The 25,639-nt window shown below is 45.4% G+C and overlaps 1 protein-coding gene across 5 annotated transcripts in view; it reads right to left on the reverse strand.

The window, feature by feature from the left end:
• Window positions 1-759: 759 nt before the first annotated feature.
• Window positions 760-25,639, reverse strand: part of GUCY2F (guanylate cyclase 2F, retinal) — a 91,364-nt gene continuing 66,484 nt past the window's right edge. For 4 of the 5 annotated variants that reach the window (XM_068139493.1, XM_068139520.1, XM_068139501.1 and 1 more), the window contains 2 exons: window positions 24,848-24,933; window positions 760-5,118 (listed from right to left, as the gene is read on the reverse strand). In XM_068139493.1, coding sequence (XP_067995594.1) covers window positions 4,980-5,118; window positions 24,848-24,933 — 225 coding nt within the window. In that variant the 3' untranslated portion in view covers window positions 760-4,979. Of the gene's footprint in view, window positions 5,119-14,872; window positions 14,965-24,847; window positions 24,934-25,639 lie in introns of all 5 variants that reach the window. The other variant, XM_068139511.1, reaches the window with a different exon arrangement.

A 25,639-nucleotide genomic window follows, 5' to 3' on the forward strand; every position in this document is an offset into this window, starting at 1 on the left:
GGAGCACAGCCCTGTGAGGAGAGGCTGAGGGAGCTGGGGTTGCTTAGCCTGGAGAAGAGGAGGCTCAGGGGAGACCTTATTGCTTTCTACAACTACCTGAAGGGAGGTTGTAGCCTGGTGGGGGTTGGTCTCTTCTTCCAGGCGGTTGTGACAGAACAAGAGGACACAGTCTCAAGCTGTGTAAGGGGAGGTTTAGGCTCGAGGTGAGGGGAAAGTTCTTCCCAGAAAGAGAAACTGGCCATTGGAATGTGCTGCCCAGGGAGGTGGTGAAGTCACCGTCCCTGGAGGTGTTCAAAAAAGGATTGGATGTGGCACTGGGAGCCATGGTTTAGTTGTCAGGAGGTGTTGGGTAATAAGTTGGACCATAGAATCTAGAGCAGGTGGCACAGGAATACATCCAGATGGGGCTTGAAAATCTCCAGAGAAGGAGATTTCACAAGCCCTCTGTGGAGCCTGCTCCAGTGCTCTGTAAAGAAGCAGTGAAGAAGTTCCTCCTCATGTTGAGGTGGAACCTCCTGTGCTGTAGTTTATATCCATTGCCCCTTGTCCTATCCCAGGGTGCAACTGAGCAGAGCCTGTCCTCTCCCTCTTGACCCCCAGCCCTCAGATATTTATAGACATTTATTAGGTCCCCTCTCAGTCTTCTCCAGCCTAAACACTCCCAGGTCTCTCAGCCTCTCCTCATAGGGCACGTGCTCCAGTCCCTTAATCATCCTACAAAACACAAACAAGAACAAGACTTTCAGGTGGAGGGGTAGGACTGCAAGGATTCTTTATTGCATTTGGTTTTAATTAACTGTTCAAAATCATGTATGAAATATGAACTATATTCAGACAGTATATATGGTGCATAAACACATCTTCTATAGCTCTCAGCTTGTTTACATGATTACATTAAAATTCATCCTACAACATTAGTGCTAAAACCTCCAGCAATCAACATGGTCAGGTCTTCCTGATAGTGGTTCCGAGAGAATGGACTTCACTACCTCAGAAGTTCCAAAGTGGCCACAATGACCTGGGAAGTCTGCTGTGAAGCTACAAAACTTACTTCGGGACCTCGGCTGACTGAACCATTGGGCAGAGTCCAACGGGATGTCATTCAACAAGTCCAAGTGCCAGGTGCTGCACTTTGGCCACAACAACCCCATGCAGAGCTACAGGCTGGGGTCAGAGTGGCTGGAGAGCTGCCAAACAGAGAGGGACCTGGGGGTACTGATCAACAGCCGCCTAAACATGAGCCAGCAGTGTGCCCAGGTGGCCAAGAAGGCCAATGGCATCCTGGCCTGCATTAGGAATAATGTGGCCAGCAGGAGCAGGAAGTCATTGTGCCCCTGTACTCTGCACTGGTTAGGCCACACCTTGAGTCCTGTGTCCAGTTCTGGGCCCCTCAGTTTAAGAAGGACATTGAGACACTTGAACGTGTCCAGAGAAGGGCAGTGAGGCTGGGGAGAGGCCTTGAGCACAGCTCTGTGAGGAGAGGCTGAGGGAGCTGGGATTGTTTAGCCTGGAGAAGAGGAGGAGGCTCAGGCGTGACCTCATTGCTCTCTACAACTACCTGAAGGGGGGTTGTAGCCAGGAAGGGGTTGGTCTTTTCTCTTTAGCAACCAGCACTAGAACAAGAGGACATAGTCTCAAGCTGCACCAGGGGAGGTTTAGGCTTGAGGTGAAGAGAAAGTTCTTCACTGAGAGAGTCGTTCACCATTGGAATGTGCTGCCCAGGGAGGTGGTGGAGTCACCATCCCTGGAGGTGTTCAAGAGGGGATTGGATGTGGCACTTGGTACCATGGCCTAGTCATGGGGTCTGTGGTGACAGGTTGGACTCGATGATCCTCAAGGTCTCTTCCAACCTTGGTGATTCTGTGATACTGTGATACTTAAAGATTCACAGCTTCCAGCCCCCATTATCCACTCTGCAACATTCAAACACTAGTTTAAGGAGAAAAATAACAAGAGAAGAGAATAAAAACCCAACAACAGAAGAGCCCGATCACAGTGCTTAGACACTGGCTGCTTACAACCCCCTAAGATGCACCATGTCAAGCTGATAGATTACTCCCAAGATTAAGGATCCAGCCCATTTTCTCAAAAGAGTAAAACTCAGAAGAGAACTTCACAGAATCACAGAATGTTAGAGCTTGGAAGGGACCTCCAGAGATCATTGATTCCAACCCCACTGCCAAAGCAGAATCTCTTAGGGTAGTTCACACAGGAATGCAGCCAGGTGAGTTTTGAAAGTCTCCAGAGAAGGAGTTAATATGGGAAGAAGTCTCATGAGTAAACCTAAACCTGTCTACACAGAACAGTGAGAGGAAAATATAAATATATTTGATGGCTTTCTACCAGTAGAGGTTATCACACTCAGGGATTAGTCCTTGACCTTTTCTTGTGGAAATTAAATGGACAAAAAATCACCACTGGCTTCAAAGAGAAATATGAATTATCCAGGGATTACTAAAGTCTTCACCAATTAGGACTTTGCTTCTCTGCTACCCTTTCCCACAGATTGACAAATTAATTTTATTATTATTATTATTATTATTATTATTATTATTATTATTATTATTATTATTAAAATACAGTCAAAGAATGTTGTTTATTTTAGAAGATTCCAGGCTGAAGAAGGAATCCCAAAATTCTGTGCAAAAGGGCGGGTTGAAATCCTCTTGTTTAAATTGTCACAGCTGGGAAATTCAAGTTTGGGCTACTCAATTGCTTTCTTTAAAAATAGAAAATTAATTGGGGGTGCTGGTCGATAGTAGGCTGAACATGAGCCTGCAGTGTGCCCAGGCAGCCAAGAGGGCCAATGGCATCCTGGCCTGTATCAGGAACAGTGTGGCCAGCAGGAGCAGGGAGGTCATTCTGCCCCTGTACACTGCACTGGTTAGGCCACACTTTGAGTCTTGTGTCCAGTTCTGGGGGCCTCAGTTTGGGAAGGATGTTGACTTGCTGGAGCGTGTCCAGAGAAGGGCAACAAAGTTGGTGAGGGGTTTGGAACACAAGCCCTATGAGGAGAGACTGAGGGAGCTGGGTTTGCTTAGCCTGGAGAAGAGGAGACTCAGGGGAGAATTGAAGGGAGGTTATAGCCAGGTGGGGATTGGTCTCTTCTCCCAGGCAACCTGTGACAGTACAAGAGGACACAGTCTCAAGTTGCACCAGGGGAGGTTTAGGCTGGAGGTTAGGAAGAAATTCTACACAGAGAGAGTGATTGCCCATTGGAATGGGCTGCCCAGGGAGGTGGTGGAGTCACCATCACTGGAGGTGTTCAGGAGGAGACTTGATAGGGTGCTTGGTGCCATGGTTTAGTTGATTAGGTGGTGTTGGATGATGGGTTGGACACGATGATCTTGAAGGTCTCTTCCAACCTGGTCTATTCTATTCTATTCTATTCTATTCTACTCTACTCTACTCTACTCTACTCTACTCTACTCTACTCTACTCCACTCCACTCCACTCCACTCCACTCCACTCTACTCTACTCTACTCTACTCCTTGGCCTAACAAAAACATATGCTCAAAAGATTATTTCTGAGTTGGTTACCCACAAATTGAAATGTCTAATGGGTCAAGAAGGAAGGGAGAGCCTCCACTCACTTGTGTCCTGTACAAGGACAAGGGGCAATGGATGTAAACTACAGCACAGGAGGTTCCACCTCAACATGAGGAGGAGCTTCTTCACTGTGAGGGTCACAGAGCATTGGAACAGGCTCCCCAGAGAGGTTGTGGAGTCTTCTTCTCTGGAGAGTTTCAAGACCCATTTGGATGCATTCCTGTGTGACCTGTGCTAGATTCCATGGTCCTAGTCTGACAGGGGGTTGGACTTGATGATCTCCAAAGGTCCCTTCCAACCCCTAACATCCTGTGATCCTCTCATCAGTGGGTGGAAGCTGAGGCATAGGAAGTTCCATGGAAACAGGAGGAAATTTTTTTCCACTGTGAGGGTGACAGAACACTGGAACAGGATGCCCATGGGGGGTTGTGGAGTCACCCTCTCTGGAGGTATTCAAGACCTACTTGGATGTGTTCCTGTGCGATCTGGTCTAGGTGATCCTGCTCTGGCAAGGGGGTTGGACTCAATGATCTCCAGAGGTCCCTTCCAACTCCTAACATTCGGTGATTCTGGGATTAACATTACTTATCTAAAGGTACTGCAGGATGTCCTTCCCCACATCTCAATTTCCCAATATCTTGGCATTCTGCTTTTATCCTGCTTTGGGCTGCAAAGCTTAAAGTGTTTTATGTATGCTCTGTATGTGTGCATGTGCAAAACAAAATGTTCTTCCAGTTTGGATCTGGAACTGTGAAGATGCCATATTTTGACATTTTGAGCAGAGTCACATTTTGGCATTTGGAAACAAATATTGATTCATACCAAACTGTTCCATTTCAAAACTGCCATTTCAGTTGGGGAAAAAAAGAAAGAAAACCTAGCATTCAAATGGCACTTGCTGCTGAAATGTCATTTCTAAAAGAAAATGTTTCAGCTTAGGTTGACACAGAAGGGACAAAACATTTTGATTTAAAGTTTCTTGTTGATTTTCATGAAAGCAGAGTTTCCTACAACAACAAATCTACTTAATGCAAGACAGTTAAACCATTCTAGCACTACTGTTCCCATCCAGGTCCAAGTGCAGCCCTACATATTTGAATTGCCATGCAGACCTAGCTAAAATACTCTTGGAGCTGATTGTTGTGACAGAAGCTGATGAAGAGCTGGCACTACTAGCAATCATCCTTGTCCTCCTCAGTGGACCCCTGCCATAAATGCACCCATACAGCTCTAAGCTGAAGCCCAGTTTCACAGGACAATGATGGTCAGGATTCAGCTGCCTGCTCAGGTTCACCCTCTGCAAGAGCTAAGTGACTCCATCTATTACACTGCTTTTGGCTGGAAGGGAATTAAAAGGAGGGTTTTAACTCCTCTAGTGAGTTGGCTTCAAGGTGTCTATCTTGATCTTACTACTATTTTGCTGTTCCCTTCAGATTTCATCCTCTTCCACACTTATTTCAGCCTCCTTCATGCTCCCCAGCTCTTTAAAGGTTGCTTTTGTCAGTGTCCTCTTCGTGGTCCTCAGGACAGATTTGAGTTTCCTGGTCAGTACATCTGGCCAGATGTGGCTGTAAAACAGAGAAGAGAGAAGGAGTTACCAACCCTTGAACCTTTTGATTTTCATCATTTTATGTCAGACAAAGCAGAAATATTAGATGTTCTCAAAGCCAGCAAGAAGCATCAGGCAAGGGAGGATGTTGGCAGAGAACTGCAGGGATGTGGTGGTCTTAAAACACCACACAGCTGCTGGAGCTGTTCAGAATCAGATTGAGAATCAACCAGGTTGGAAGAGACCTCCAGGATCATCAAGTCCAACCTATCACCCAACACCATCTAGTCAACTAAACCATGGCATCAAGTGCCTTATCCAGTTCCTTCTTAAACCCCTCCAGGGATGGTGACTCCACCACCTCCCTGGGCAGCCCATTCCAATGGCCAATCTCACTTTCTGTGAAGAATTTCTTCCTAACCTCCAGCCTAAACTTCCCCTTACACAACTTGAAGCTGTGTCACCTTGTTCTGCACTGGTTGCCTGGGAGAAGAGACCAACCCCAACCTGGCTACAACCTCCCTTCAGATAGTTGGAGAGAGCAATAAGGTCACCCCTGAGCCTCCTCTTCTCCAGGCTAAACAATCCCAGCTCCCTCAGCCTCTCCTCACAGGGCTGTGCTCCAAACCCCTCCCCAGCTTTTTTACCCTTCTCTGGACATGTTCCAGCAACTCAACATCTTCCCTAAACTGGAGGCCCAGAACTGGACACAGTACTCAAGATGTGGCCTAACCAGTGATGAGTACAGGGGCACAACAACTTCCCTGCTCCTGCTGGCCACACTATTCCTGATGCAGTCCAGGATGCCATTGGCCTTCTTGGCCACCTGGGCACACTGCTGGCTTGTATTCAACTGCAGTCAACCAGTACCTCAAGGTCCCCCTCTGCCTGGCTGCTCTCTAACCACTCTGTCCCCAGTCTGTAGCACTGCATGGGGTTTCTGTGGCCAATATGTAGAACCTGGCACTTAGATGTGTTAATTCTCATACCCTTGGACTCTGCCCTTTTGTCCAGCCTGTTAAGGTCCCTCTGCAAAGCCCTCCTATCCTCCAATAGATCGACACCTGTTCCCAGCTTGGTGTCATCTGTTGCACGGGTCAATAGGACACACAGAGTAGACATCCAAGGATACCCACTTTTCAAATGAAAATTGCATTTACACAAAAACAACCAAAGGGCTTCAGCTGCTTCTGAAAAACATCCCTAGCTGTGCATCACAAGCCTGGCTGGTAACAAAAAGATTCCATGTTAATCAGTTGGTTTGAAGTCATTCACTGCTATCCATGTGAAATGTGAAAGTCTGGCTGCTCTGATAACCTGATCATCTCACCAAGCCCTAAACAGGATGGACAGAGAAGCAGAAAGCCCTGACACCCATCTCAGATCCACGTGTGGGTTTGCTGCCTTAGCCTGGTGCTTTTCCTGATGGAATGAGCTCTGCTGAGTACCAGGATTTAAGAGCTGGGCTAGCTAAGAGACTACAACTAGATCCAGGCTAGTAAGTGAGTGGAGCTGGAGAATCATTTGCTGTGATGCTCCAAACATCCATGATGCCCAGGTTCTACCATCTGTTAGTGGGCACAGAATTTTTTAGAACATAATGAGGGTTTCAGAGGCAAAACAAACATCAAGGCCTTGTCAAAGGCCAGAAACTGAGTGAATGGCAGAGGTTTAGGTAGACCTTAACTCTACAGCTGTCACATCCTACATCAAGCATCATATGAAATCAAATTCATTGTGGAGAATAGAAGACTATTTCATTCCAGCTGCTGCCAAATGAAAAGAACCAAATGTTAACCCATCCCAACAGCTCCACTGTGAGTATACAGGCAGCACAAAGAAATAGCTGAGAAATTGTGTACATGCACACACACATATGGCTTTAAATTGCAGACACCATTGCTATGTGCAATGAAGCAGCAATTACTTCAGAACAGAACTGACTCCCTGAAGCAGGGATCCTGGATCCTGTTGCACCAGGACAAGGAGTGATAGTTTAATATTAAAAGAGGGAAGATTCAGATCAGATGTCAGTAAGATATTTACATTCAGGGTGGTGAAACACTGGCAACAGAGAGGTGGTAGATGCCCCATCCCTGGAAACACTCCAGGTCAGGCTTGTGGTAGTTTTAGGCTATGCCTTTAAAATTTTTCACAGCTCTTGAAGAGGAAGTAGTAAAATGTAAGTAAATCACTATTGGGTGTAAAAAGGAAAATAAAGATAATTCCAAGCAACCCAATTGGAAGAGATAAGGGACTAAAACTAGTGGTACCAAAACAATCTTTCTTCTCTTCTCACTTGTTCGCTCTGGGAGAGATACTCACTTGCTTCTGCTTGACCTTGGCTGCATTGTTTTGGTTAAGTCTAATATCTCTCTGCTCCTTTCTCTTGTCCCTTTTGTCCAGGGGTATAAGGGGGAGGTGAGGAGGGAGAAGCTAGTAGCTTCCCCTGGTCAAAGACCAGGGGGGTTCTTGTGCTGTTTGTCAATTGCAAATACCTGTAAATATTGTAAGTACTGTATATTCTGTACACATTCATTGCATTCCACTGTAGATTGTAGTTCTGCTTGTAAATACAGCTTTCATTTGCTTGCAGCTGGTCTGGTCTGGCAAATTTAATGCTGGGGCGAGGGAAATTTCAACCCACCACAAGGTTGGATGACGGTCTGAGCAACCTGATCTACTTGAAGATGTCCCTACTCACTGCTGAGGAGCTGGAATAGATGACCTTGAAAGGTCACTTCCAACCCAAATCACTTCATGCTTCTGTGATTCTATCACACAAGTATAAGATACAAGGTCTTGAAAGAAGGGGATCAAATATTATTAAATCCAAAGACTATTCACACTAATGACCAGTTATTAATACAGAATTGTTAAGCAGCCTAATGAAACTACTCTTAATGCCAGGCCAGGATGATCTCCCTTTAAAGTATCTATGGACGAGAAGCTGGGCATGAGCAGACAATGTGAGCTTGCAGCCCAGAAGGCCAATGGCAGCCTGGACTACATAAAAGATGTGTGGCCAGCAGATCCAGAGAGGCGATTCTGCCGCTGCTCTGCTCTGCTCTGCTCTGGTGAGACCTCACCTGGAGTACTGCATCCAGGTCTGGAGCCTTCAATATAGGAAGGACCTGGACTATATGGAGCAGGTCCAGAGGAGGACCACAAGAATGTTCAGGGGTTTGAAGCACCTCTGCTATGGGGATAGGTTGAGGGACTTCAGCCTGCAGAAGAGGAGGCTCTGGGGAGCAGCCTTCCAGTACCTGAAGGGGGCCTGCAAGAAAGCTGGAGACTGCAAAGGCCTGCAGTGATAGGACAAGAGGCAATGGCTTCAAACTAGAGAAGAGCAGGTTTAGACTGGATGTTAGGAACAGGTTCTTTACTATGAGGATAGCGGAACACTGGAACAGGTTGCATGGACAGGTGGTTGGGGCCCCATCCCTGGAGGTACTCAAAGTACAGGGCTCTGTGCCACATGATCTAGTGGAGGATGCCCCTGCTGACTGCAGAGCGGGTTGGACTAGATGACCTTTGGAGGTTCCTTCCAACCTGGACCATTCTATGATTCTATGATTAGATATCTATAAAGTGGATAAAAATACTTCATATTTTTAAGACTATAGCAAAGTCAATTAACAGGGTTGACCTCCTCAGATACTCTGTAGTTTATCACTACATATCTAATGTTTTTTTGTTACTCAAGGAATTCTATTTGATTATCTTATCAAATATTCTGCAGGTGGTGTTTAATGGTCTGCTTCCTTGTGCCTGAAACAGACCATTAATTAATCTGGATGCAACAAGAGAAGAGCCAGGACCTTCAAACTCAGCACACATCATCTTTCTTTCACTCATAGAATTGCCTGGTTACAAAAGACCTTAAAATCACTCAGATCATTCAGTCCAGCCATAACTTAATATTCCCCTATACACAACTGCTAGACCATGTCCCAAAGCACCCCATCCAAATGTCTTTTAAACACCTCCAGGGATGGTGACTCCACCACTTCCCTGGTTGGCCTATTCCTATGTCCAATGTCCCTGTTAATGAAGAAATGTTTCCTAATATCCAATCTAAAGCTCCCATGGTGCAACTTGAGGCCATTTCCTCTCATTCTATCACTTGTCACCTGGGAGAAGAGGCTGACTGCCACCTTGCTACAACTTTCTTTCAGGTAGTTGTAGAGACGAGGTCTCCCCTCAGCCTCCTTTTCTCCAGGCTAAGCAATCCCAGTTCCCTCAGACTCCAAAAGACCTTGTGTTCATTGGCTTGCACTCAGTGAAAGTGCAGCCAAGGTCAGCCAAAGATGAAAATCAGGAAAGGAATCTAAAGGTAAAATGCTGAATCTTAAGAAACCACTCAAATGTATCCACCTACAGAAATGTAGGATTTAGCAGAGGATTCACCTTGAAAATTCAGTCCTTGAACTTTAACAGAAAGAGCTGCTGCCTTTGGACATCACAGTATCACCAAGGTTGGAAGAGACCTCAAAGATCATTGAGTCCAACCTGTCACCACAGACCTCATGACTGGACCATGGCACCAAGTGCCACGTCCAATCCCCTCTTGAGCACCTCCAGGGATGGTGACTCCACCACCTCCCTGGGCAGCACATTCCAATGGCGAACGACTCTCTCAGTGAAGAACTTTCTCCTCACCTCCAGCCTAAACTTCCCCTGGTGCAGCTTGAGACTGTGTCCTCTTGTCCTGGTGATGGTTGCCTGGGAGAAGAGACCAACCCCTTCCTGGCTACAACCCCCCTTCAGGTAGTTGTAGAGAGCAATGAGGTCACCCCTGAGCCTCCTCTTCTCCAGGCTAAACAATCCCAGCTCCCTCAGCCTCTCCTCATAGGAGGGACCACTTGTCACTGAGTTCATGGCATAAAGTTTTGAAAGTAAAAAAAAAACAAAATTGAGAGAAAATTATTTTAGAAATGGACTCTCAGTAATTTTAGGTGGTCCCAAACTGACCCATCATCCATGCAGGACATGCTGCCTGTATGCTGAAAGTCAGCAAAAAACAACAGAGGTGACACTAAGGTTTATACACCATAGATCTCTCCATAAATAGAGCTGCTACCAATCACACTTGGGGTGAAATCTCTGCCCCTTGAACTCACAGAATCACAAAATTTCAGGGGCTGGAAGGGACCTTGAGAGATCATCCAGACCAAATCTCTTGCTAGAGCAGGATCACCTACAGCAGATCACACAGGAGCACATCCAGGCGAGGTTTGAATATCTCCAGTGAGTGAGACTCCACAACCCCCCGGGCAGCCTGTTCCGGTCTTCTGTCACCCTCACACTGGAAACATTTTTCCTCATATTTACATGAAACTTTCTACACCTCAACTCCCACCCACTGCCCCTTGTCCTGTCATTGGCCATCACCAAGCAGAGCCTGGCTCCATCCTCTTGGCACTCACCTTTTACATATTTATACACATTGATGAGGTCACCTCTCAGCCTCCTCTTCTCTAAGCTAAAGAGCCCTCAGCTCCCTCAGCCTCTCCTTGTATGGGAGATGTTCCACTCCCCTAATCATCCTCAGGGCTCTCCACTGGACTCTTTCAAGCAGCTCACTGACTTTCTTGAACTGAGGGTCCCAGAACTGGACACAATATTCCAGATGTGACCTCACCAGGGCAGAGTAGAGGGGGAGGAGAACCTCTCTCGACCTACTGGTCACACCCCTTCTAATCCACCCCAGAATGGCATTGGCCTTCTTGGCCACAAGAGCACATTGCTGGCTCATGGTCAACCTTCCATCCACCAGGACCCCCAAGTGGGGGTGGGAATCAGCTATCTGTGGATACTGCCCAGCAGTATTTGAGATTCTGTGGCTTATCCTATGTGGTCTTCAGCTGCTGTTTCACCTGGCAGCGTTGCAGTGGGTTAGTTGGTACGTGTAAGCTCACAGATACTAGTATAGGACAAAGTGTAAGGACTACCACTGCTATAGATAAGAGGTTTATCTTCAGGCAACTGGAGGTGCACTGTTGTGTTCCTTACACTTTGCTGCATGCTTCTATTGAGATCCCACCAAAATCATCACTTCTCTTCAAAAACAGATTCCCACCAAGGACAATAGAGCCCACTTTCAGCCTTTCATGGTCACAGGCTTTGCTTCCTGAGCATGAGGAGCAGAGTCTCAACCTTCCTCTATACTCCAGGAGAGATAAATACTGCAAAATACAGAAATAGTCCAAGATAGGGATCTCTACCTTATCAGAGTAAGGAGACTGTTAGCAGTTTATATACAGTCTAATGGGACTGTAAATTGGGTGAATGGACTACAGGTCACTACATCTCAGATCCTTGTAGAGCAGTCCTTTATTGCCTTCAAGGATTAGTAATTCTATATTCCCTTTCATCATAAATGTCTTAAGATAGATTAGCTGGAAACTCCACTAAACCACCAAACAGGCACGTGGGAATAAGTGGTTGCTGAAGACATAATTGCCTCTGTTGAAAGCTTCATGCACACAAGAAGAATTGAACTAAGAGTGTTGAAAAGCTCCAGGTATAAATGCCTTATTGATTTTTCTGCTGTGTCCCATGATTGGAGCCAAGTGGGCTAATGAGGACCTTCTGTTCCCTATAATTTGCTGGTAATCAGCCTTGCTTCAGTGCTGAAGTCTCTGACTGTGGGTGACGTAAGTAGAAAATGCAGTTGCTAACCCAAGTGAGCAACCCCTTTTGTCTCTGGCTTTGGAGAGGAGTAGCTTGTGCTCATAGGTGTAGATCAGCAGGGTGGTCTTCTGTGCCTTGGAGCACAGTGATTATTCACACATGGTAATGCTTATGCAGGGGCCTCTGCACAGCATGTCCCATATTTACAGCTTTGGTTTAAAAGAGGAATTTTTCCTAGAACAGGGAGAGCCTCAGAAAAAAAATGTTAAAATCTCTCAGGGAGATTAAACAGCAGAGTAAGCCCCACCTTGAACCCTCAAAAGTTGGAGATGGGAAAGAAGAACCCAGCCAGAGGTTGCCAGGCTGCTCAGAGAGGTTGTGGACTTTCCACCTCTGGAGACTTTCAAAGCCGACTTGGATGTGTTCCTGTGTGACCTGCCCTCAGTGATTCTGCTTTGGCAGTGGGATTGGACTCAATGATCTCTGGAGATCCCTTCCAACCCCTAACATTCTGTGATTCTATGAAGTTCTCTTCTGAGTTTTACTCTTCTGAGAAAAAGGGAAAATCCTTAATCTCACGAGTAATCTATGAGCTTGATGTGTTGTATTTTAGGGGGTTGTAAGCAGCCAGTGTCTAAGCACTGGGGGCTTTCAGCCACCTCTGTCTTTTTGTGTGGATTCAGATTGGATGTTAGGAAGATGTTCTTCAGCATGAGGGTGGTGAGACACTGGCACAGGTTGCCCAGGGAGGTGGTGGAAGCCTCATCCCTGGAGGTTTTTAAGGCCTGGCTGGATGTGGCTCTAAGCAATGTGATCTAGTGTGAGGTGTTCCTACCCATGGCAGGGGGGTTGGAACTGGATGATCCTCGAGATCCCTTCCAACCCTAACAACTGATTCTATGATTCTATGATTCTGAGAAAGTGGAAATAAAGTAAAATTCAGTTTAGAGGCACCAAGCAGAAATATTAATGCTAATTTCAGAGCTACCATTCAAAAACACCCCAACTATACAGTATTTCCATGGAACATCAAACCCTCTATGTGCCTGTGCGGGTGTCCAGGGTTATATGCCAGCTTTGCTCTGGTAGCACCTCTTTGAGCAGGCATGTCAGGTCATGTAGATATACTCCATGTAACTTCTGAATTCCAACCAAATAGTCCTGTTCTCCAGGAAAGCCGGTGAAGGACTTTTTAGGGTGTTAGGTAGTGATAGGACTAGGGGGAATGGATCCAACCTAGAGGAGGGGAGATTTAAATCAGACATGATGAAGAAGTTCTTCACCATGAGGATGGTGAGAGACCAGAACAGGTTGTCCAAAGAGGTGGTAGAAGCCTCATCCTTAGATGTTTTTAAGGCCAGGCTGGATGTAGCTCTGGGCAAGCTGATGTAGGGTGAGGTGTCCTTGCCCATGGCAGGGGTGGTTGGAACTAGATGATCCTTGAGGTCCCTTCCAACCCTGACAGTTCTGTGATTATGTGAAATCCATGTTTCTTTCTTGTACCAGTGGGTACCACAGTGAAGGATAATATAGCTGAGCACTGCTGCTGCAAAAAAGCTGGGACATCTGGGGTTGGTCAAGCCTGGAGAAGAGAAGGCTCCAGGCAGATGTAACTTTCTAGTACATAAGGGGCCTATAAGAGAGATGGAGATGGACTTTTTAGCAGGGCCTTTTGTGAGAGGACAAGGAGTGGTAGTTTTAAACTGAAAGAATAGAGATTATGACTAGATGTGGAAAATATTTTACGCTGGGGATGGTGAGACACTGGCCGAGGTTGCCCAGAAAGGTGGTAGATGCCCTATCCCTGGACACACTCCAGGTCAGGTTGGACGGGACTCTGAGCAACCTGCTCTACTTGAAGATGTCCCTGCCAAATGCAGAAGTCTTGGATAAGATTATCTTGAATGGTCTCTCTTAACCCAAACCACTCTATGATTCTATGAGATACAGAATTACACTTAGGCAGGAGTTATGCATTACAGGAAAGCAACCACAGGCAGTTTGGATTCTTGGTTGCATGGTTTAGTTGATTAGGTGGTGTTGGGTGATGGTTTGTACACGACGATCTTGAAGGTCTCTTCCAACCTGGTCTATTCTATTCTATTCTATTCTATTCTATTCTATTCTATTCTATTCTATTCTATTCTATTCTATTCTATTCTATTCTATTCTATTCTATTCTTCCAGTGTTTACCACGGACTGGGCTCTTCCTGTAATAGTGTCCATCAACATCTAGTAGATTGATAACACACTACAGGTAAGCACACTAATGCTGTAAGTCTGTCAGAAACCAGAATCATAGGATGGTCTGTGTTGGAAGAGACTTCCAAAAGTCATCCAGGGTAACCCTCTCTGCAGTCAGCAGGGGCATCCTCAACTAGATCAGGTTTCCCAGAGCTCTGTTGAGTTTCACCTTGAATATCTCCAAGGATGGGGCCTCAACCACTTCCCTGGGCAACCTCTTCCAGTGTTCCACCACCTCCGTGTTGCAGAGCTTGTTCCTAACATCCAATCTAAATCTGCTCTTCTCTAGTTTTAAGCTATTGCCTCTCATCCTGTCACTGCAGGCCTTTGCAAACAGTCTCTCCATCCCTCTTGTAGGCCTCCTTCAGGTGCTGCAAGGTTGCTGTTAGGTCTCCCCATAGCCTTCTCTTCTCCAGGCTGATCACCCCCAGGTCCCTCAGCCTGTTTTTGTAGCAGAGGTGTTCCAACCCCTCTGATTATTTTTGTGGCCCTCCTTTGGACTCACTCTATTCAGGTCATGAATTTGCTGGGATGTCACCCAACAAGGCTACTACTGTCTTTGGACAGCTCTGCTTTTGATTGAGGTGAATAATAATGCATATTTTTGACCAAAGGAAACCCAAAACCAAACCCAAACCCAAACCAACCCAAACCAAAAGACAACAACAAAAATAAGGAAAAAAAAACTCCAACAACAAAAAGTCAAACCAAACCAAAGCAACAACAAAATACAACCAAAACACCACCACCAACAAAACCAACACAAAAAACAACCAAGAGCCCCCCCCAAAAACCCTAAAGAAGACATGACACTAAGACCAACATAGTGCAGACAACACATAAGCAGCCACTAAGTAGCAGAGCTAGGTTGGAAGTGTCCTACAGCTACTACCTGCGATCTAGGCCTTTTTGCCAAGGAGTTTTGCAGCTTTCCTCCTTTTGAACTCTGCAATTTCTTCCTCAGGTAACCCATGAGCTCTACACCTGCAGTGAACATGTAGGCCATTAGAGAAAGAAACAGTTCAGTTTCATCTGCAATAAAGAACAGACCATAATGGAGACCGAGGAAAAGCTAAATGTCTTCTGTCACAAAAAAAGGAAAAGAAATATTTGGCCTGGTTCTGATTTTCATAGAATCACAGATTTCGGTGAGAAAGGACTTTAAAGGTCATCTAGTTCCAATGGTATCCTCAGTTGCATTTAGAAGAGTGCAACCAGCAAGTTGAGGGAGGTTCTCCTGCCCTTCTACTGTGCCCTGGTGAGACCACACCTGGAGTATTATGTCCAGTTCTGGGGTCTCTGGTTTAAGAGAGACAAGAAACTACTCCAGAGAATTCAACAGAGGGCTACGAGGATGTATAAGGGAATAGAACATCTCCTAAAAGGAAAGGCTGAGAGACCTCTCACTGTGTAGCCTGGGGAAAAGAAGGCTAAGAGGAGATCTGATCACTGTTTACAAATACCTTAAGGTTAGGTATCAAGAAGTCTCTTTTCACTAGTGCCCAGTGACAGGACAAGAAGCAATGGATACAAACTGGAATCCAGGAAGTTCCTCCTCAACAAAAGAAATAATTCTTTACTGTGAGGGTGATGGAGCCCTGAAACAGGTTGCCCAGAGAGGCTGTGCAGTCTCCTTCTCTGGAGGCTTTCAAAACCTGTCTGAACATATTCCTGTGTGGCCTGGCCTACATGATCCTGCTTGGGCAGTGAGGTTGGACTCAATGATCTCTAGAGGTCTCTTCCAACCCCTAACATTCTGTGATTCTGTGATTCCCACCTCCCTGCCATGAGCAAAGACACCTTCCACTAGAACAGGTTGTTCAAAGCCTCATCCAATCTTTCCCAGAGCACTTCCAGGGAGGGGGCATCCACAACTTTTTTTTGGGCAAATTTGTTTATTCCTGGGCAAATTTATTTATTTCTTTCTTCTATTTCTTCAGCTCCACTTCTTGCAAAGTGTGAGGTTAGCTAATTTAATTGTAAGTGTCCCAAAGTTAAGTGCCTGCTCTGAGACAGCTACTTTATAATCTCTATAGCCAGGCACTTCCAGAGGTCTCTTGACACACGTTAGACACTTCTCCCACCACGAGATGAATGACTTTGTGGATTGAAGACCACCATCCATGCATCTATCATGGCTGTAGCCAGCATCTATTAGACAAAATGAGTTCTGGGAGAATTATTTCATTACTCCTCTGACCCTCCCTCTCGTTGATCAAAGGGAAGAGCAGAACTAAATTGCTGTGAAGATCTTTGGTGAATCCAGCTCCTGCCTCGGTGCCTTTTGGTCTTCCAGGGGTGCTGCTATCACAAACTCACAGGTCTCAAAGCTATGGGCACATTTCCAGATGGAAATCCTATTTAGCTGACCCTAGAGACAGCCGCTTTTCCCTGAAAGCCTAGCATAAATGTAACTGCTTTTCCCAAGAGAGACTGGAGTCAAGTTTCAGCCCTTTTGCCAACTCCATCCAACAAACAGAAACATTTAAGCAAGCTGTCCTTCCATGCCTTACCTAAATCCTTAGCTCTGAGAACACCTTTCCTTTTTATATAAACATGAATTCCTGTTTATAAAGCCTCCCCTGAATGTTGTTGCCTCTAAGGATGGGTCTCAAGGACAAGGAAGCCAGGAGGATACAATCCTGATAAGCGGAATGAGGAATGGCTTCTTCTGGCAATCTACAGCTTGGGTGGGATTTGTTTCCCTGAAATCTAACTATCTGCAACAGAGATGTCTCCCTGTGACCCAAATATTTTGGTCTCTCTTCTGAGTTGGTGGAGGGAAGAAGGTACTGGTGAACCTCAGTGGAAGTTTTACCTGAAGTAGATGTCCTCTGTGGAGATGAGCTGCACCTAGAAGAGTCTATTTCTCTCCATTGACTCTAAAAGATGTACAAGATGACCAGATCAGAGGGAGGTGTCTGTGTTAGAGGTAAATAATTTCTCATAAGGTCAATTCCTACCAGCTGGAGGGGCTTTCATCTCCAGTCCATTATGCAAGCAGTAGCAGAATGCAGCTGCACATGGGTAAATGTGAGGGGATTGTTCCTTGAGTCCACCCATCAGGACTTCATCCATGGAGGAATGGAGGAAGTTCCTGCCTGTTGCTGCACAATAATGCACCAATCTGTGACCCACACAAAATGCAGACCAGAGAAGAGTATTTGAGGCTCAAGCACAGTACCAAATTGCCCAAGCATCACCTCCAAGACAAACATCAAATAATCCTTTGATAATGACTTGCTCTTCACCCATGCCGCAATAACCTGAGGAAAGATCCAGGGCAAGCAGCAGAAGCACATCTCCTGAACTCATAGAATCATAGAATGATAGGGTTTGGAAAGGACCTCCAGAGATCATTGAGTCCAACCCTTCTTGCCAAAGCAGGACCACCCAGGGCAGGTCACACAGGAACACATCCAGATGGGTCTTGAAAGTCTCCAGAGAAGGAGATTCCACACCCCACAACGCCTCTGGGCAGCCTGTTCCAGTGCTCTGTCACCCTCACAGTAAAGAATTTTTTCCTCAGGTTGAAGAGGAACTTCCTGTGATCGAGCTTATATCCATTGTCCCTCATCCTATCTGGGTATCACTGAAAAGAGACTGCCCCCTTCCTGACAGCCACCCTTCAGATATTTACAGGCTTCAATAAGATCCACTCTCAGCCTTCTATTCTCCAGACTGAACAGCCCCAGGTTTATCAGTATTTCCTCCTAAGAGAGATGCTTCTGTCCCTTAATCATCTTTGCAGTATTCTGTTGAACTCCCTGTCAGTTCCCTGTCCCAACTCTGACCTGTTGGAGTGGAACCCTTCTACTGAGAACAGGCTGAGAGCATTGGGGTTGTTCAGCCTGGAGAAAAGAAGGCTCTGGGGACAGGCTCTGTGGCCTTTCAGTACTGAAAGGCAGCCTATAAGGAAGATGGGGACAATCATTTTAGCAGAGATGTGATAGGACAAGGGGTATCTGTATGACACAGCTGAAATTGCTGGGTCTGTGCAGGACCATCTAGGCACACCTCAGTCATAGTTAAAAGCCAGAATGTGATCCACAAACCCACTCAGGTCTTGGGCAGAGTTTCAGAGTTACCTTTCCCTAAATCCATAGAAATATCCATGGGAGAAAGTTTGATGGATTGAATCATAGAATCATTGAATTGTTTTGGTTGGAAAAGACCTCTAGGTTCGTCAAGTCCAACAGTCAACCAGACACTACAATGGCCATTAAACCATGTTCCAAAGTGCCATGGCTACATGCTTTATGAACTTCTCTGGGGATGGAGACTCCACCATTTGCCTGGGTAGCCTGTTCCAACTCCTGACCACTCTTCCAGTAAATGAATTGTTCTTAATATCCAACTTAAACCTCCCCTAGTGCAACCTGAGGCTATTTCCTCTTGTTCTACCTCTTGATACTTGGGAGAAGAGACCAACACCTATGTCACTACAACCTCCTCTCAGGGAGCTGTAAAGAGCAATGCTTTTTTTGTGGACACACTCCAGCACCTCAATGCCTTTATTGTAGTGAAGGGCCCAAAACTGAACCCAGTATTTCAGGCACAGTCTTAACAGCACCCAGTACAGGGAGACAATCAATTACTAATCCTGCTGGTCTCACTATTCCTGATCCAGGCCAGGATGCTGGTGGCCTTTTTAGCCACCTGGGTACACTGCTGGCTCATCTTCAGCAACCTGTCAACCAGCACCCCCAGGTCCTTTTCTGCTGGGCAGCTTTCCAGCCACACTGTCTCAAGCCTGGAGCATTACACAGGGGTGTTGTGATCCAAGTGCACCTTCCAGCCAAACAATGGCACCACTTGACTTTGCTTCATTTCTGAGTGCTGCATTTAGAGTTTCTTGCTATCAGCAGCAATTCTCTAATCTAATAGTCCAGCCAATTTCCCCAGAAACCTCACCTCACTTAAAAGGACCTTCTTTAAATATATCACCTGAAGCAACCACATTTGAAGCCAGACAGCCTTGCTCAAAGGAAGATGAGTCACTGGCTTTCATTCCCCTTCTCCTCCTAATCAGATTTCAGATTAAAAGAAAAAAAGAAATGTATTTTTTCTTACCTGCATTATGCCATAGCCATGACCAGAATAACCTTTTTTTTCCCCTTCATTTTGCTGTGGGTGCTAGGGTCTCTGAATCAATTTGTAAAGAGAGCATTGATTGTGAAACAAAAGGCATCTGTCCTGACACTGAGTGAGCAAGCATGAGCCATGAGGATGCTTTCATTTCCCCAAAATAACCTTTGCTACATGTGCTATGAAGTTTATTTAGGAAATGTTGTGATGCTGTTGTATAATTGCAGTGAAGTGAGGACAGCAAGTTTTTCACTGCTCTTTGCTTCACCAGCAATTTTAGCTCTGATTGAAAAAAATCCATTGGGTGAAAAAACTATAAATAAGAGGCTGGATGGAAATCCTTTCTCTTATCTCCCCAGAGAGACACATCTGTAGTTACAGCAACACTCTACTGATTCATCTGACTCTCTACTGATCATCTTCCATCTTGCTAGAGTGCTTCAACATAGATAAAGCAAGGTGAACTTTATACTGGGTAGAAGAATCATAGAACGGTTTGGGTTGGAAGTAACCTCCAAAGGTCATCCAGTCCAACCCCCCTGTAGTTGTCAGGGACATCCTCCACTAGATCAGGTTGCTCAGAGCTTTGTCGAGCCTCACCCTGAATACCTCCAGGGATGGGATCTCAACCACCTCCCTGGACGATTTGTTCCAGTGTTCCACCACCCTGATGGTAAAGAACTTGTTCCTAACCTCCAATCTAAATCTAATCTTCTTTAATTTCAAACCATTCCCCCTCCTCCTGTCACTGCAGGCCTTTGTAAACAGTCTATCTCCATCCTTCTTGTAGTCCCCCTTCAGGTATGGAAGGTGACTATTAGGTGTCCCTGGAGCCTTTTCTTCTCCAGTCTGAATAACCCCAGCTCCCTCACCCTGTCCTCATAGGGCAGGTGTTCCAGCCCCCTGATCATTTTTGTGGCTTTCTTCTGGACCTCTCCACAAGGTCTATGCCTTTCCTGTAAAGAACCCATGTCGTTCTGTTCAGTTGTGTATGGTAGGGGTTGGAAGGGACCTCTGGAGATCATCTAGTCCAACTTCCCTGCTTAAACAGGATCATGTCCATGTTGGTTTCAAAGGTCACTAGAGAAGGAAACTCCACAATCTCTCTGGGCAGCCTGTTCTAGTGCTCTGTCACTCTCACAGGAAAGAAGTTCTTCCTTATGCTGAGACTGAACTTCATGTGTTCTAGTTTGAGCTTGTTGTCCCTTGTACTATCACTGGGCCTCACTGAAGGGAATCTGGGCTCATCCTCTTGACATCCAACTTTAAGATATTGATCACCATTGATGATATCCCCTCAGTCTTCTCCAGGCTAAGCAGCCCCAGGTCTCTCAGGCTTTCCTCCTCACATAGATGCTTCAGTTCCCTCAACATCATCATGGCCTCCAGTAATTCCTTGTCTGTGTTGAACTGGGGAGCTAGAACTGGACACAATACTCCATATGCAGTAGGGTAGAGCAGAGAGGGAGAGGAACCTTCCTCAACCTAATGGCCACATTCTTCTTGATACACCCCAGGAAGCCATTGGACTTTTTGGCTCAAGGACACATTGCTGGTCATGGGCAAATTTGGGCCACCAGGATGCCCAGGTCCTTCTCTGCAGAGCTGCTTTCCAACAGGTCATTCTCTAACCTCTGATGGTTCAGGGGCTTATTCCCAGATAAAGCTGAGATTTGACCAGACCCAGAAAGAAGTGGATAATCCTTCAAAAGGGAAAATTCTCTGGGACAAGAGCACTCTTTGCAATCTGGACTTTAAACTGCACTTTCCCTTCCCTGTGTCCTGGGACTGCTACTGCCCTTCTACCCTAACACGCAAGAGCATGTTGAATGCTTGCTTGCTTGTTTTCAAGTAAGCTTTCTTACATCTGAAAACAGATTTACAGACCCTGAGCAGCTTCACACAAAGTTAATTTTAAGAAGAGCCTTTCAGTTAATCTGATTTTATACATGGCTGGAAGACAGCAGTGGTGGTGAGCAAGAAAGGGTGGTATTAGGTCTTTTAATTGAATTACCTTTCTTCTTAATTAAAAAGCTTTCTATCCTGTGTGAACCATGTCATCCCCAGTACCTGGGCTTTAAGGGTGAAGTACATTTAGCTGAACACCTTAGACAGCTGTAGATGTATGAAAGCCTCCTGCAAACCATGAGAATGCTCCAACTCATGCCTCCAGTAAGTCTGTAGTTGGGATTAAACAGAGGGGGTGATGAATATCCATTAAATTCCAATTATGTAGGGTACAACAATTATTCCTTTGTTACTCATTTGGTGGTGGCTACAAATTTATTGCTGGACAATCAGATATATCTATCTCAATTGTGTTCTTGCTATTTCAGCAGCTCCAGAAGGAGTTGTTGTCACAGTAGTTTATTGGACCATTAGTATTACCTCCACCACATAATGAAATGATTATTAAGTTTGGCTTCTAACCTGTATCTAAACTCACCTTTGTAAGGTCAAGGACCATTCTCCAGGGTGCCAAGGCTACTGCAAGCACAGTAGGCTGAAAGCTTGATTTATCCCTAGACATCTATGAACAGCTCTATGAGCCTACTTGATCAGAGGTCTTCTCATGATTGTATACCAGAGGTGGAAAATTGCTTTCACTTATCAAGAAATCATTCTGCCAAGGACTGGGCTTACAGCTCTGATTGGTTTTACATCATAGGAATTAATAGGAAGTTAGGGTTGGTTTCTTTATCTTCTCTCTTTTCCACAGTGAAGAGAGGCCTGAAATGCTTCAGTACTCAAGAACCATGACTTGTCATGGCAGCAAAGAACATGGAAGCTGAAACTTGCTTCATTGAAGCAAATCCTCTTTCCTTGTTGTTTAGTAGTTGATGAATGTGATTCCCTGTGGTGGTCTAAGTCAACAGCTCAGGTAATAAGCCAAACTATGGGCTGAAAGTCTCCACCACCACATCTCTTGGAAGAGATCAATCTCTAGCTTTGGTAAGCCATGAGGAACTGAGTGATGAATATGTTGTATGAAGTGGTGAGAGGAACTGAGTGAGGAATATGTGGTATGAAGTGGTGAGGGATGTGTCCTTTGCTGTTGATGATCTTAAAGACCTTGCCATTGAGGATTTAAAGGACTTTTTGAATCTAAAGGATTCAATAATTCTACAATTCATTGAATAGGAGGGGAAAACCTGCTGCTGCCCAGTGATCTCACCAGATAGGAGGGACTGGGCCATGCAAGACCTCATGGAAAGGGAAGACCTCAATAAGAGATGAGCTGCTTCAGAACAGAGTGAAAAGATAGCAGAAGTGGAATTTGTTCAGCACCTCCTTCTTGGCACAAAAGCCTACAGATGAGAAAATTCCTACAGAACTGTATCAAAGCACTGTCTTGGCCAACATATAGACAAAACAGAGAAACAACTTTCATCCTCTCATAAACCTACATCAAATAGAACCATCAATATAAGGCTGGAAGCAGAAGACCGCATTTCTCTCTGCAGTGCTGCTGGTGGGTTCTTCTGAGGTTACACATGGATGGTGATCTTGGGTACATGGAGAAGTTTTTGTGCCTCCTCTTACTGTCCCCCTGGCCCTGATGCATTTTCTGAAACTTGCAATCCATGTTTAAAAACAGCTCAGACCTGCATCTCAGGCCTGCATTTTCTGACTTGGGGATACATGACCAGAGGACAGGGTCTTTGAGGATTATGGAAAGAACATCAATAGCCAAGAGGCCTAACACATGACATTTAGGTGGTAAAATCAGGATGAGAAGAACTTACTCTCATGGCAGAAGTTTTGGTATTTCTATGGTCTCATGGTAAGCCAACCCACCTTGCTTATCCAAGAAAGCTACCCCATGGTTTATGTTCATAGAGTCATAAAGTTGTCTGGTTGGAAGAGACCTTTAAGATCATCAAGTCCAACTCTCAAGCCAGCACTGCCAGGTCACCACTGAACCATGGTCCTCAGCACCACAGCTACACAGCTTTGAAACCCCTCCAAGGATGGGGACTCCACCACTGCCCTGGGCAGCCTGGACCAGGCCTTAGCAGCTCTCTCAGTGAAGTAATTGTTCCTCATGTTTAACCTAAACCTCACCTGGTGCAACATGATGCCATTTACTCTTATTGCTTGGGAGAAGAGACCAACCCCCATTTGGCTTGAACCTCCTTTCAGGGAGTTGTAGAAAGCCAGAAGGTGTCCCCTTGCCTCCTTTTCTCCAGACTAAACACCCCAAGTTCCCTCAGCTACTCTTCACCAGCCCTGTTCTCCAGGCCTTTCACCACCTATGTTTCTCTTCCCTGGAAACACTTCAGCCCCTCAATGTACTTCTTGGAGTGAGGAGCCCAAAACTGAACCCAGTACTCAAGCCGTGGCCTCACCAGTGCCCAAATCCAGGGGGACAATCCCTGCCGTGGTCCTGCTGGCCACACTATTGTTGATCCAAGCCAGGATGCTGGTGGCCTCCTTGGCCACCTGGGCCCATCCTGACTATACTTCAACTGTCTGTCCACCAACACCTCCAAGAAAGGTCTCCACTGAACCCCTACCACAAGCAGCATGAGCAAGCCTGAAGCTGTACTTTGCTCTAATACCTGCCTTAGGCCACTCTCCTTCAGGCATAAAGTCTCTCAGAGCAGTGTGTAAGATGTGAAGGTTGAGTCATTCAGAGCAATAAGGTTGAGGTACACGACTTTGCTCTTGAAGAAACAAACACAACAGCAGCACAGTGAGAACCTTTCCCCATGAATAAGACATCATTGGTATCCACACACATTACTCAGCTGCTCAGTCCCATCAAGTATTACCAATAAAGTTCCTCCAAGCCTACAAAATATTCTCTCTTAAAATTATCTTCTCTCTTTCACCCTGACAGACATCCAAAAACCTGAAAAGCTATGACCCAAAATACTGCTAATTCCATTTTATTCCAAGTAAAGCTCTGGGAGGGCTCTGAGCACATGGACTGTCTGGTATATAGCTACTCAAGTGGTTAACCACTATCTGTGAAGGGAGATAAAAGCTGTCTGAGAGGAATTGAGGCAAAATTTAGAACAAGATTGCTCAGAAGAAGTCAGGATCAAAATAAAACCAGACCTTGTTTGTTGATAGACCTCTATCTATGAGCTAGTCACTCTAGGACCTCTTTACAGTCACCAAAACAAGGTTGACTAGCTTTAGCGTAGGTGTCTACCCTCTTCTTGTCAAACAAATCCCATTCCTGCTTTTTATGTCCTGACCACAACATCCTTTCAACAGCTCAAGAGGGAATTTGCAAAGCCAAACATCACTGTGCTCTGTCTTTGCTCATCATCATCTACATGGAGGCAACCTGTGAGTCTTTCATTACCTAATGGTGCCATGTTTTCACAACACAGTCTCCTTACTGTCCTGTTTGAACAAAGAAATATTTACATGGTGAATGAGGCAACTGTTTTCTGCACTTTGATGGGAGGAGAGAAAAATCCATGTACAGGTGACACCGGAGTTGTGAGAGTGTCCCTACTGTGTGTCCCATAAGTACACCAAATAGGAAGGAGACTCAGGAAGGAACTTTCTGGTGCTCCATCTCCAAAGAACTCTAGAGGAGGTACAGCAAGTTTCCCTCACATTTCTTGGGAACTCTGATCAGTTTGTGGAGCTGAAGAAATTTCCTCACTTCTGAGTCCCAGTAATATGCCTGACAATGTAAGTCACCTAAGGAAAATGAAGTGGACTTTGCAAAGAGATACCCTAGAAAGACAGCTCTTCATCCTCTGAACTCCAAGAACCTTTTAATGCCTATATTGAACAGCAGTGAAGTCATACTTACCCTGGCTTCATTTCAGGAGGTTTAGGTAAGGGCTTCAGAAAGCCTTTTTTCCCAGCTAGCCAATATGTGTCTTCTATTCCTTTACCCTAAAAAGAAAATCAAAAGCCCCAGATAAAGAGCAGCCTCCTGACCACCCTCTGCTCAATACATAACTTCCTTGCTGGTTTTCTGAGGGCTTCATATGTATCCAGAAAGAGAGTCTGGCTGGAAACCTTGGGCTGTCCTTCACAATGGCTCAGGGATGATTTGAGTCTCACAATCCTAAACAAAGAGGCCTTATTCAAATTGTCATTTACAGATGACCCTCACTGATCTGGGTCAGTGAAACTACACAGCTCCACAGGAGTGAGAAACTAGAGGATCCCTAATCATCTTCTGGGGCATCACTAATATAATTAATTGAAACAATTTTGCAACTGTTGCTGGGCTGAGTATCAGAACAATAATTCCTCTCCCACCACTAATGATTTAGCTTTGCAGGTGAGATGTATCTGATGAAATACAGGCATCATCTGTACCAGAGACAATCGCCCTTTGCTGGAGAAATGAAGGCAAACAGATGCTTCTAGGGCAACATTCATCTACTGATGAAATGGATGCTGAATAAAGTCAGGTTAATATGTTCCTAAAGGGTCAATTAATCTTCACTAACTATATAAAAGTTTCTTTCTGATGATTAAAGCTGGGAAAATTACTTCAGATCTCCACTTGCAGACATATCACAGAATCACAGAGTCACAGAACATTAGGGACTGGAAGGCACCTTGAAAGATCATCCAGTCCAACCCTCCT

Source organism: Melanerpes formicivorus, unplaced genomic scaffold (genome assembly GCF_026170545.1).
Source record: "Melanerpes formicivorus ecotype bairdi unplaced genomic scaffold, bMelFor1.0.p_v2 SCAF_1, whole genome shotgun sequence".
Classification (NCBI taxonomy): Eukaryota; Metazoa; Chordata; class Aves; order Piciformes; family Picidae; genus Melanerpes; species Melanerpes formicivorus.